General features: G+C 40.0%; 1 protein-coding gene across 2 annotated transcripts in view; it reads left to right on the top strand.

Annotated features, from left to right (window-relative positions):
* The first annotated feature begins 2694 nt into the window (after positions 1 to 2694).
* Positions 2695 to 14036, top strand: part of CUL3 (cullin 3) — a 57582-nt gene continuing 46240 nt past the window's right edge. For both annotated transcript variants that reach the window (XM_059822374.1, XM_059822373.1), the window contains exon 1: positions 2695 to 2788. In XM_059822374.1, the coding sequence (XP_059678357.1) occupies positions 2723 to 2788 (66 nt within the window). In that variant the 5' untranslated portion in view covers positions 2695 to 2722. The remainder of the gene's footprint in view (positions 2789 to 14036) is intronic.

The following is a 14036-nucleotide window of genomic DNA, read 5'->3' as shown; positions in this document are numbered from 1 at the left end:
ACAGACCTCAGACATGAAGGGAGGAGCTATGGGTGAATTTCTATACAGCAAATATCCCCACTGGGTCATAAATCTGCACAAAAAGAACGCTCAGGCTGCAAATTCAGCTTTTAGTAATAAAGTTAGAACTAGCAATTATGCTGGTATTATGCTAGTGTTTTGCAGCTGTAAGCTCACAGTGTAAAATAAAGCTACCTGACATGAGAATTGAGATCACTTGGTAGGAGAGTAATTTTATTTTTTGTTGAGCATACTGTGCCGGACCGAACAGCAACTAAGAGTGAGTCAGCAATTTTCCAACTTTTAGATAAAAATGTGCATTAGTAGCAACTTAGATGAAGAGAAGGCAAGAGGCTGGTGGTCCAGGGCTGCCGTAAGTATAAAGTCAGTATCAGAGGAAGCGCAAAAGCAGTAATTAGAGAAGTTAAGCTAGAGCTATCTGCAGTAATGGATACAGTAAAAGTTGTTCTTTTTCTTCTTTCTTGAAAGAAGAAATGCCAGTTCCTCAAAAACAGTCTGTGGGGAAAGTTTTGGTTTTTGAAAATAGCACTAAATTTGGTGAAAAGGACTCTTGTAACATTTTCAAAATTAAAACTGTGTTTCAGTATAAAGTTACTTTTTACTTTAGTTCTGCAAACTGTTTTTACAAGAGTCAAATCTAAACCTTTTCAAACAACTTAAACTTAACTGTCATGAAATGAAAAAAATCCCTATTAACATAAGAGGTTGCCCTCATTTGGCAAAGGAAGTACTTAGGAGGAGAAATAAGATTGAAATTATATTGAAACAATGTGGAAGCCATATTCTTCATATTAACAAATGGCAATCTTTCCCTTCTCATCTCATCTTTGTTTCATCTGCATTTTGACTATACTGTAATTTTGAAAAGGACTGGTTTGCATTGCACAGTCATGTTGCAAGCATTGTTTATTGTGTCGCTGTTATATAACATCTTCTCTAGGCGTATATACTTAATTCTGATCCGGAGATTAAAAAAATATGTCATACATGAACATGCATAGTTGGTTGTATGGAAGCGGTTGTAACAAATGCAAAGAGACAAAACCGGTGAAATTACTCTTGCAGAAGGTAAACTAGCTCAGAGAAGGTATGTTGCTTCTGTGCCCTGAGGACATGTGCTGTGCAGAGGCACCTGTAGGAAAACAGTAGTGACGGAGGTGAGTGGAGCTGGATGCAAAACGGACATCACAAGATGCCCTGGTATTCAGAGTCCAGTTTGAGAGTCACCTGAAAGAAATTCTCTTCCCGGCTATGCCACATACTTCCTCTGGGGGATCTTGAGCAAGGCATGTTTTGACCCAGATTTCCATTTCATCCACTAACTTTTCAGTTAGTCCCCTGGCAACTGGGACCTAGATTTTTTCTGGCTGACCAGCCTGACTTTCAGAGGTACTACACTACTACTAACTTACAGAATCTGACATTTTCAAAACATTTTACAGCAACTGCCCTTTCCTGAATGACCTATACTTAACTCTGGGCTCATGCGAGTGTTGCCTCAGGTGGCACCCTCATCTCTCCGGCATGCATTGCGACAAAAACACAAGACATAAATAAAAAAGCCTTGCACCATGCCATGCTGTGAGCCTCCGCAGAGGGATATGCCTACCGGTGACATGATTCAGAGGGGCAGAATTGGCATCCGGGCAACTTCCAAGGGTAAGGAAGAGGAAAAGGAAGAAACTGCCTTTGCTGTCTTAGGTGTGCACAGCAAGGTTAATACCAGGTAGCCAAAACACGGGGTAGGTGCTGTCGGGCTGGGGACAGGGCCAGGGCGATGCCCCGTTTTCCACAGGCCGGTGAGGCTGCAGCAGCGCTCCCGCCGCACTTAACGCTGCGAGGCCCGCTCGCGCTTGCCTGTATGGCTGCCAAAACCTGCACTTTGACATAATGAAACATCTGCCACAAGCCCGAGAAGTGGGATATCGACGGGGCGGGAAACCCTGCCAAAAAAACCCCAAATAAAGCCAGCCGTGGCCCGCACCACGCGCCCTGCGCACAGGCCCGCGGCCCACAGCAGCCCCGCCGCCCCCGACCGGACGTGCCGCCCGCCTGGCTTCGCCCCGCCCCGCGTCGCTCTCCGCCAATCAGCGGCGGCCTCTCCTCCCGCGCGCATTGCCCGCCCTCCCCTCTCCGCCCGCCGCGACGGTGACAGCTCGGAGCCGCCTGGCCCCGCCCGCCGCAGAGGGGGCTGACCGGTCGTCTCGCGAGAGCGGCCGAAGCCTCGCGAGAGCGGCGAGGCAACCCCCGCCTCACCCCCCGCAGGCGGCGCTCCGCCCCGCGGCCCTCCCGCCGCCACCGCCCCCGCCCGCCGCCGCGGCCGGATCTGTCTCTCGCTGGCTGCTGGCTGGGCGGTGGGAAGGGAAGGGAGAGGAAGGGGGGGTGCTCGGCCCTGCGCACTGAGCGATGTTTGTCCGCCATCGCGGCGGAGGAGGAGGGTGAAGGAAGCGCCGCCGCCGGAGCGAGGGGCCTGCGCCGCCGCCTCGCCCCTCGCCGCCGCCTCCCTCGCCGCTCCCCCCCTCGGGCCGGCCCGGCCCGGCCTTCCCGCCCTCCGCGCAGCCCCGGGGGCCGCAGCCTGGAGTGAAGGTCGCCAGCGGCCTCCCCCGCCCGGCCCCCGGTCCCGCTCCCGGGGTCTGCCGCCCCGCCGCGCGTCCCCCGGCGCCCCTCCGGACGGGAGGCGCTGCCGCCGCCGGGCCCGAAGATGTCGAACCTGAGCAAGGGGACGGGCAGCCGGAAGGACACCAAGATGCGGATCCGAGCCTTCCCTGTGAGTACCGGGCCTAGGCCGGGCTGAGCGGCTGCGCCAGGCCCCGGCCTCCGCCTGCCCGCAGGCCCCGCGGCCTCGCCGCCCTGTCAGCCGCGCCGTGTGCGCGGAGCGGCGAGCCGGGCCGGCCCCGGGCAGAGGCGGCCTCGGAGCGGGCCGCGGGTGCGAGCGGTGCGGGGTGAGCTGTCAGGTGGCCGGCGACCTCGGGCACCCCCCGTGCGAGTTGCGGGGCGGGATGGACGTGCGGGAGCTGCATCTCGGGGGAGCAGTGCTACCTGCCGCACGGCGAGTGGGAGGTGGAGGAACTGGTCCCCGCGGTTATCCTCTCCCTCATCAGTCAAGCAAATCAATTATGAAAATCCACGTACGGCATTGGGGAGGGGGGCCTGCTTTCTTTGTTTTCAAGGAAAAGGCCTCAAAGAAGGAGTCGAAGATTATACGCCTACATCAACAAAATTAGTTAACCCCGGAAGGGGGGGGGGGGCAGTATTTATTTATGTCTTCTGGAGAGTTTCCTCCTGGTGAATTTATTTCACCTCTGGTGCATAAAAGAGGCTGTAAGTCGTGTGATTATAAGATTTAGGTGGCACAATGCCAGCTGTTCAGAAGATGTTACTGTAAACATCTAGGCATAGGTAACTTTCATGCATGTTCAGTAGAGCCATGAGCATGCCATCCCTTTGAGTTACAGAGGGCAGTGAGCCAGATTATTAATTTACACTGCCATAAAGCTTGCTTGTTTTGACAGTTGGTTCAATTAAAGCTTACAACAGAGTAACAACTACAGTGCTATTAATGGTGTTGAGGAACGAGAGAAATAGAAAAGCTTCAGTATGCCAGAGGATGGCCAGGAAGTGTGTGTGTTCACCGGTGTGTACGTTAAATAGAAGATACTTGGTTGAGTCACTGGCTTTTAAAGTTTAGCACTAACTGTTTGATGCTACGTCTGATCCCAGTAGGCAGTAGTGTAGAACTAATGCGCCTTGCCTTTATAGAGAAACTGGACATACCTGTTTATCTTATTTCACTGGCAAGGAATATATCAATATATTTGCTTCATCAAAACTCTCACTGATGAAATTAGAGAATTCTTTATAGTCTCAGCAGCTGGCTTAATCATAGCAATCTGATTTATACTGTTTTCCTTTTACTCTTTCCTCTACTTTTAATCATTGACTGTTGCGTTTAGTGGTAAAAGTCAAAATAAAAAAATGAGCTATGAAATTATTAATTTTTGCTGATGAAAGTTTTTTGATCTTCAAATTGCATTTATTTCTTTAAACAGCCTTTTTCAAGAATGTCAATTTTGTTAGGACATGTTGGATTATAGGAGTAAAGAAAAAGACTTACTGCAATGTGGCCAGGGCTTTACTAACAAGTAGTAGGAAAACCTGTACAAAAATAAACCATGACAAAAACAATAGATATGTTTTATAACAAACTACACAAAAAAATAGCAGTCTTTTAATTTGATAAACAGATTTATGTATTCAAACCATCAATATGTAGATATGGGTCAGCCAACAAAGGCAGACTTACCAATGGGGTAAACTTTAGTTTTTGTTTTACGTTTTTCACCACTTTTGTAAATAAGCATATGAAATTAGTTTGGGGGGTGAAGAAGGCTCTTACAGAGCCCTGCTCTTACATAAAGTTAAACGGTGTCATCAGGTTTTTTTTCTTCTGAAACTGTTTTTGCTAGCATTGTCTTTCTTTTCAGCTGCTCTTAAAGAATGTCTAGGTTAAAAGTTTAAAAAAAAAAAACAACTCCCTAAAATAATTCAATAAGTAAATAGGCATCAAGGCCTACAGATCCCAAATGTTTGGTGACATCTGTTGACGGCAATTTTTCAGGTGTTTCCTTCAACAGATTTTCTTTCCTAAGACATTTTGTTGACGGTCCTGTTGATAAAGCATTTATAGAAAAGAAGCGTATACTGATTGAGAGATTTGGAGGGGTTTCTTTTTCATAACTGCAGAAGGCAATAGCCGTAGTTCATGTAAAAATCTTAACGCAAATTTTGTGGAGGCCTAAGTGGTTGTATAGCTTTGGTCCTGCAACTAGTGCCAGTGACTGCAGTGGGATTATTCATGTCAATGAGGTTGCATATTTGTGGGAGATAGAGTCTATATTTAGAAAGTGTACTATTCATACTTCAGCTACTGATCTTCACTCTTTTATCTCAAATTTGGTGGTTCTACTCTTCAGCTCTGAATTAAGAGTGCTTCCAGAGGTGACTTTTTAGGCTGCTTTGATTTGTCTTCTTATTGATCATCTTTCCTCAGCAGGTCTACCTGTTTTAGATTAGTTTGCTTCTTGCATGCAGGTAGCTATTTACTATTTTATTAAACTAGAAGTAGACAGATTGGAGAGGTACAGTTCTTGGAACATAGCAATGTTATGGTAACTCCCACCATGTACGTTCTGTCTCTTTAATATTTTCTGGGTTTCATAGTATTTTTTTTGTATTTGTTATTGTTATATTTTACAGTAGCTAAAGGAAAGGAGAAACAGTTAATTTGCAAAATATTACTACTCCAAAGTTTTCTTTTTCTACCTTTCTAGAAATTAAGTAGACCAAAACATTTGAAAACCACTAACGTTGTACTTAGAGATCTTAATGTTTTGGAATTAGTTTTAGTCTAGATTCTTTCATTATTATTTCTTGTAATTGGTGGGAGATTATCTGTCATCCCAAGTCCATTAATGTTTGCTGCTTCTGGGATGTGCTCTGATGTGCTTTTTCTTACCTCAAGGGTAATAACTTTGAGTATGGGATGTACTGTTTTGCTGAAGTGGGTTGTAGAGCAATCAAAAGTAGTTGAGGAAAATAGTTTTCTATACATTTAACCAATTTTTCTGTTCACAATAGAAAAAAATGCATTTCTTTTCCTAATTTAAAAACTAATTTACTAAAAAGAAGTTTCTTGTGTTCTCTTGTTGGGGTTGACCTAAAACCAGTGATAATCTTTGCATCAGAAGTAGTCCAGATGAGGATGCATTTTTTTTTTTGAGACTTCAGACTTGGGCATTTTTTTAAATCTAGATAGAGTAATAGAAATAAATTTTTTATGAAAGTTTACTGTATATTCAGTAGAACAAACTGATGAGGTTAAGCTTTTGCAGTTAAGTAACCTTATGTACTGCTGTAGAAGACTTCCATTGTGCTACTTTCAATAACCGCTTATGGTGCTTTTAACACCTTCATAATATATAGCTGTTGTATATTTGTATAAGGTCTATCCAGAGTAGTGTTAGAGTTAAAGCGAGAGGTGGAATAGTGTAAGAGGGCTTTTGAGTGAGTGTAGGTTCTTTTTTCTTAAGCAATCTTTAAAATTTCGTGTTTCAAAGTTGTACACACTGCAACAAATAGGAATATGTTGTGGTTGGACACTAAAAATAACAAAATAATTTCTGAAATGTCGAGCAATTGTAGTGATGTAAGTTGGATATAGTTTGTAAGTATTTTTTTCATTATTTGGAGGAGTGCAATAGTATTTTTGCTGAATACACAGTATGTGCATTATGTGAAAATGCAGATTTGATACTTTAACAAAACATGAATTAATTGCACCTGTTTTGGAGAAGTGTTGGGGGTTGTTTTCTTCCCTTCCCTGATTTAGTTTAAAGTACTCTCAGGGTCTCAAATTGGCTCTCATTGCTTAACTTTCAGTGACCCTGTTAATGCTGGCTAAAGGAATACTTTAAAAGCTCTCAAACAAGCTTGCAACAAATCTAATTTTAAGATGATTTAGTTGATGTGTGAAAAGTGGTGCCAAAGAATGCTAGATTTGCACTTAAAATTTTTGGAGAGCTGTGATGTCTATAATAGAGATCTAACATGCATAAATTATGTTTCCTGTAAGTGTATTTGAGCTGTTTTGTTGTGACTGTTTAGGTAGTGGAAAATAGTAGCCTTAAATGTGTTTTGATGGAAAAGTTGTACAAAGTAAAAAATGCACATTTCTTACAGAAATAAACAGTATGTGCGAATTCAGAAAGCATTTTGGGAATTCATTTCCAAAATTTATACAAGTACCGTCAAGCTGTGTTGCATGAACTTTTTTTGCAAGAACTCATCCTTCTTTCAATGCAATGTGTCAGTTGTCACCATAAAATTGGTTGGACAGGTCTTTCTGAAAACCAGCATGACCCGATGTAGGTTATTGGGTTTGATCTTTATAGTTGAGGGGGTTTTTTTAGTGCTTTTAATAATTTTCATTTCCTGCAGAGCGATCTTCCTGTTTAGAGCAAGGCTACAAAATAGTGTTTTGCCAGTTCTCAGAACTATTCTGGTGGATCAGTATTATATGGTTACGTTATGAATTCTGGAAAGCATTTAGAGAGGTCCTACAATGAGTCTTTCAAGTATGCGTATATATGTATGTGTGTGTGTATATGCATATATAAAAGAGGTTCACTGATTCATTTTATTTGAAATACTTGTGCCCAAGAAAATTCTCAATTCATCCAGTCTTGTCCAAAAAGGCAGACAGCCTTTTGTTTCAACCCCATTTAGCAATTGATGTTACTTATTCCTCAGAGAAAGTTCTGTAAACTTAGAAATAAATGGCTTCAACTCTTCCATGGGAAAGTATTAAGGCTCATATTTTCATTGCCATTGGTCCTTTCTCCTCAGATCTAACAGCCACTTGTTTTAGGCTTTGTATAGGCAGAAGGCTTTTTTTTTTTTCTCAGGGAATGCTGACTGCTTCTGTGGTTTGTTTTGAATCTTGGGGAATTGATGATGCAAGTTGAGATGAGGTTTGTTGAATCTGTGCTTCAACCTATAATGTGCAGGTGTATCAATTAAAAAAGTTGATGTAAATTTTGTCTTACTTGAGCATCTTACAGCAGATAGACCATAGAAAACACATTGAACTGCAGTTAAAATTTTAAGTGTTCAGATTATGTAAGCAGTATGTGTATTTCTGCTTTGGCTTATAACCTTTAGAGCATGCATGCTATATTGGTGAGTGAATGGAGGGACATGGAGGATGGGATGAGGATAGAATTGGAGGATGGTTTACTGCAGGCTTTTTCAGCTCTGATTAAAATAATGTAAACCCACTGAGTGCTGCAAGACCACCTAGTTAACTTAATATTTTACATGGTTGGCTCTGTGAATCTTGATTGCTTTGTATTCTCAAACAAATTTATAAGAGCATCTTAGCTATTAACCCATATAGTGTAACATATTAATGTTCACAACTAAAATTGTAGTAGGTTTAAAACAGATCACAAAACTAAAACACTGTTTACCTTATTCGAAGGAAAAATGTGTTGTTTTGGTGTAAATTACGGAAAAATATATAAATACTTGCTGTTCACTGGACAGTTAATCTTATGAAGGTCTTCCAGTTTTCATAGAATTTTCTTTAATGAGATGCTATGAGCAGACTGAATGCCATAATATTACATTTCAAATTTTTAAGAGATGATAACGCTATAATTTCAGGGTAGACTTTGAATAGTTGTAGGTGTTTTTTGTTTGTTTTGGGTTTTTGACATACTGTAGATATTATCTTTTAGTTGTGGTCTAACCTAATCTCATTAGAATTCCCGTGTTCTGTAGATGTTCAGGCTTCAGTTGCAAATTTTCTTGGTTTTCCTTGTTAATTGGGTCTTAAGTTCTGAGCAATCATCATTCCAGTTGGCCTGAGTTTTGAGTAAGTGCCTCTGCATGGCATTGGAAGGAGTACTGCTGTTTATGGATCTTGCCTGTATTTGAAATTAGCTTGATTTTTGTGCAAGAGTATAAAGTAACATCACTAGCATTCGGTTAAGATTTTTATACTGGCTAATTCAATCTGAGTTTTTTCAAATGGCTTGGTAGGTTTCTCCACCCCCTCATTCCTGTGTTGTATAGTAGTGCGTTATTAATTACTATTTTTCTCTGGTAGTGGTAGATAAAAGGGCTTTATAGGAGTTGCTATAAAACTGATCAAGAGTTTTTGGTATTCTACATGAAGAGTTATAATAATAGTAACATAAAATTACATTTTTCTAGAAAAAATGTTACCATTTTTCAAAACGTTTCTTTTTTTAATCTCTCTGGTCAGGTGTACAGGGCATAAGTGGCAACATTTCTCAGAATTTCAAGTATGTATGCTGAAGTCTTTGGCTTTGATCTGCAGGTCAGGTGGTCTTAGTGCAGGTCTTTTAAATTTTCATTACCACGACTGATCTGCAGTGTCTCATAATCTCTCTTTATGTGGTGAAAACACTTGTGATAGACTGGGACAGATTTTCTTAAGATAGTTTGATTGAGTCCATTCATAAAATGCACAGTGATTCTGTTACAGTCCAAAATGGGTTTTTGACCTTGTGTGTATGATCACTGGATGTTATATTTGGTTTCTAGTAGCTATACATGTGGAAAAACAACTCTTGAGAAGAAGTGAGCTCGTATTTCTGATTCTGAGCCAGTTTTTGTGGAAACAAAGAGTAGGAAATACTGTAGTAGAAAACTATAGCATGGCCCAACATACTTCTACAATACGATTATTTTATTTTTCTGAGGTTCAGTTAAAGCCAGTAGAATTTTTAAATCACTAATGATTCTTTTGTGAAGGTGCAAGTACTGGTATATCAGCAGAAGTAAATACTGTTACATGACTTAACAAAAGAACTTCCGTATCGCCGTTTTTAACATATGCATTTTAGGGAAGGAAGAATGTGCGTTTAATACCAGAGTACAGCAAGGAGGACAAAACTGTAATAAATATTTACATTTGGATGGTGCTTGCTGTGGAGTTGCCTAGATTCTTTAATTAGTTGTGCATAAAATTAGTGTTTGAGGCCTGAAACTGTCTTGCTTATAGTTTAAATAAGGTATAATAGTATGCAAAATGTACACAGATAACTTGCTTTATTTGTTTATGGTTATGGATGAGGTGCATTTGTGGAAATGCCAATTTTTGGTTTAATACTAATAAGAATAAACATAAATTAAGACAACAATAATTTAAATTACACAGGTGAATGATATAAAATTGGACTAGCTTATATCATAAAAAATTCATAACATTCATTTCTTATGCTACATGTAGTCTGAGTACAGGCTGTGTGTGTCTGTTTCTTACATTTTTGTGTGTGAAGAACCTTTATTGAAATAAATACTTAATTTTTACTTTTGCAGTACTTTAGTTTTTAAAGTATCGGTAGCATCTGAGTGGACCTATTGTTTTTTATATTATATAGGTGGATATAATTTCTATGTGTAGTTCTGGATTTGTTTTTTGGTTGCACTCATTTCAGTGTTAGTCTTGTTCTTCCAGGCACTGATGATTTGTGCATCCGATCATGGTGTATGCACTATACGGTGCAAAAATCCCCCAGAGAAAGGTTATTGTCAGCATGCAGCGGTATTGATTATCTGTAAATTGTACAAGTGATTTATAATGTGTATCTTCCTTCCCCTCCCCAAAGTAAGCTGAGGAAAAAAATTACCCTCTGGCCTCTGTTTACCATAAAATTTTATCTTTTATTTACTGTAAAAGTTCTCAAATCGTTATGCTGTTATCATTATGGAGGAGGAGTTGTCATCAAGCCTCTAAAGGCCCTTCACACACACACACACACACATATACCCCCCCTTCTTGCTTCATCCCCCTCAAATCGTTTGTTGTGTTCCTTGTTTTGAAATGGCTTCAGGAAATGTCTACAGTCTGTATAAATTGGTGTGTATTTCACAGATTTCTTCTTTAAATAGTGTTGATTTTTGAACAACTGTCAAATATTGAACTACTTGTAGGTTAATTGAAAAAACCCAGAAGTAATTCTTGTGGGATTTGCATTGAAGTTGAGTGGGCGAGGAATGGGCCATTTGTGGTTCGGGCAAGCTTTCTGAATCCAGGTCATTGAGGCTGGGAAGTTAATGAACTAATGGATTTTTTCACTTGGAGAGATGATACCCCTGAGGAGACTCGGTGCCTTCTACAGAAGGTATGGATGTGCAGAACAGCATTGCTCTTTCCCCTGACTGTTCTTAACTGGGATTGAGGCATGCAGCATCTCCGTTACGCTTTAAAGTCATTACAATGTTAATATTATACAAGTCATCAATGTAAAAGATTTGCCCAAAACCCCCGTGAATTTGCCTCTTATTAAATTAGTGCTATTTATTTCTACTTTGTAGTGTTGCAATGATGGTTTTTAATACAGAAGTATGATCGCATACTGAATCAAAGTTTTAAACCGTTTTGAAGTAGGTTAAAAAAAAAAAAAAGAAATATTTCTGTTGGTTTAGAGTTAGGAGTGATATGAGTAGCAGGCCGGGGTGTAATAGTGCTGCTTCTGCAGACAGTGGCCCGTTGTCTGTTACAGCAGTTTCAAGACAACCTACTGTACATTATCTGGAATGTTGCAGTCCCACAGCTGGGTTTTAAAGAGAGATGAAGAGAGTCAGGGACCTAAATACCATTGAAATTTGAGAGTTCCAGCAGTTTTTAATCCTTGTTAGTAAATCTTGTTAGATTATAGGTAAACAAACAACTTTCCTTTCTGCTCTTAAGTCTTTAGTAAATTGGAAGTAATTCCAGTGGAAGAGGAATGAGCCACCTTCCTTCTACTGCAGCCTAAGAGCCTACGCATGGCCAGCTGTCCCAAGTAAGCTGCTTTGAGGAAATTTGCAGTCAAACTTACTTTGTGGTAGTTTGCTTGTAGTCATATCGTCCTCAGGTTTTGAAAAGCATGTCCTTGGCTGTTCTAAGATTTTATTGCAGTGGAATGATAAATTACTTGAATGAAATTTTTAGGTTCTGGCCCTTGTTTGTAAATGGGGAAAGGCATGCCCAGTAGTTTACAAAATTTTGTGCCACTGTTTCCACTGTCTGTCATCTCACCTTTGACAAGAGCCTGTTTGACAGCTACGGACACACAGCTAAGCTCTTGAAGTGCAGAACTACCTGTCACTCCCTGCGCCTTCTAGACCTCCAGGATCCTGCTGACAGATGAGAGGGATGGATGATTCACTCCCAGAAATTCAGGTCTTCTTCATTCCATTTCTGCTGTTCTAATTAGGTTCAAATATTTTCTTTCAACACTAACTTTGTTTAGGATAGAAACCTTAAAGCTATTGTATTTCTTTCAGGAACGTATTTCCTGCTGTTACATAAGCCTTTCACAGTTTTTTTTCCAGAACTTTAATTTGAGGAAACTTGTCTTAGGATTGCTACTTCTGAAGTGAGTCAAGAGGACTCTGAACTTCTCATTAGTCTTCAAAATACTGATACTCATCTTTATTCTTTTGGGCAGGAGAGAGGAAGTAGGCAGATTTTTTTGATGTCAAAGCTCTGTATTTATTCCTTAATTTCATTCAGAATGGATTTTTTTTAAATTAAGTAATCTTGACCTGATATATTCTCTTTCCCCCACAAGTGTATTTGCACCTTAAGTAATCGATAGAACTACTGAAATAAGCCAAAAACTTACTTCATGTCTGAAAATGCTTGTTACCTTGCAAAGTTGAACATGAAAGATCAGACGTCTTGAAGTGTAAACTTAGATCTAGACTTCAGCTCTAACAGTTTCCGAATTAGTAAGAGAAGTTTCAGAAGCATAGACAGTTCGTCCTTACTATTGTTAGGTTAAAGAGTCCTTAGGAAATAAGTAGTTTCATTATAGGTGTTTTGTAATCCTCCTCCATTTTCAGGCAGTATAGTAATGAGTGCTGTAGAAATGTCATTGTTTTTAAAAGGACTTTGGTTAATAGTACAGGCAATGTTGCTATTTTGGCTGTATAAGCACTTCCATTCTATAGCAGCGACAACTACCTTTCGAACTAGAACTTCCTATATTTAGCCTCTTATCAATTCAGTTCTTCTAGAAGCTTGAACAAAACCAGTTAATTGTTATCTTTTAAATACAACTTTTTTAAAATTAGTTTCATAACCTGATGGCAGGTGGGCAGAAGCTTGCGCTGTGGCAGCGGGCAATTTACTCATTTCCAGATAATGCTATTCTGCTGTCCTCTTTGGGCAAAGCATGTAATTCTAGGATAAAGTCCCAGTGTAATTAGTAGCATCTTTGAAAGTTAATTTTGGTCTGTGTTCTTTGTTTTTCCCCAGTATCCAACCCTGCTGGAGGATAACATCCTTCAGTCCTTGCTGACTAAAGCATATGTGTGTTTCAAGGGGTTTGAGTCTTACGGAAAATAAATCGTAAGACAGATGAGTGCATAAGAAGCAGAGTTAAGTTTTGTATGAGTGATCTTAAATACAATATTTACTGACTTTGATTATCCTATGTTGTTACTTAACTTACTGACGTAGGTTTTTATACAGAACCTTAAAGACTGGTCTGTGTGAATCCATATATACTCCTAAGTGAATGAAAAATGAGGCTGGTGAGCTATCATTCATTTTTCACTGTCCGACTCAGACAGGTAATATTCTGCTTTTATCTATATTAATGAGAGTTCTGGTTTTATCTGTATTAATGAGAGTGACTGTTTGAAGGTGCATTTTGTAAGCTGAGCATCATAAATTGCAAATTGAACCCATAAGTTGATTTTTAGACAGTATAACATGGTTTGTGGACTACCCTTAACGGACCTACAGGAGAGGAAAAAAGATAGGTAAGCCTTGTCCACGGACTTAAATGTGTCATGTAAGAGTCTGCACCTCTAATAGAAAAATAGAAAGAATTGGCAAATCAGAGAGTCTCAGTGGTATTAGAGAGTAGTGAATACACATGGATCTTATTGTGAGTTAAATAGGTGCTGTTACATACTACGCTTCTGCTATTTACTGCTGACTAAATATGTTGTCTTTTACAGTTGGGATATGCTGTGAAACCGTTCTAAGAAAGACTGTTGGCCTTAGCCTTTGTGCATATGACACATTCTTATAGTTGCTCATTAATAGTTACAAACACTTAGTATGAGTTAAGTGTTGGGAAAGTGTGCAAAGGTCTGTAAATGAAAAGATGTCTATGTTCGCAGAATCAGCACTGTGTAATTTTGTATTTCAGTTTAGATTTAGTTGTCTGCCTCTCCAGATTGTCTCCATTGGTTTTGCATTTTTTTTTAAAAGGAATGAAACAAAAAGTTTTAGACTATCTTTTGCCTTGTGTTTATTCAGTAACTGATGGTTGCTCAAATTTACATAGTTCACAGTCATAGTTCAGATGAAACAGGTGTTTGGGATGAGTTGTTTTTTCTCATTTTTTGCCCTTTATTCCAGGATATTATGTTCCACAGATTTGTAAGACTGAAGTTGAGGAGGGGCATTTGGGAAAAATGAAGAA

The sequence above is a fragment of the Gavia stellata genome, chromosome 11, assembly GCF_030936135.1.
Source record: "Gavia stellata isolate bGavSte3 chromosome 11, bGavSte3.hap2, whole genome shotgun sequence".
Lineage (NCBI taxonomy): Eukaryota > Metazoa > Chordata > Aves > Gaviiformes > Gaviidae > Gavia > Gavia stellata.
This window is presented reverse-complemented; position numbering and strand designations above follow the sequence as displayed.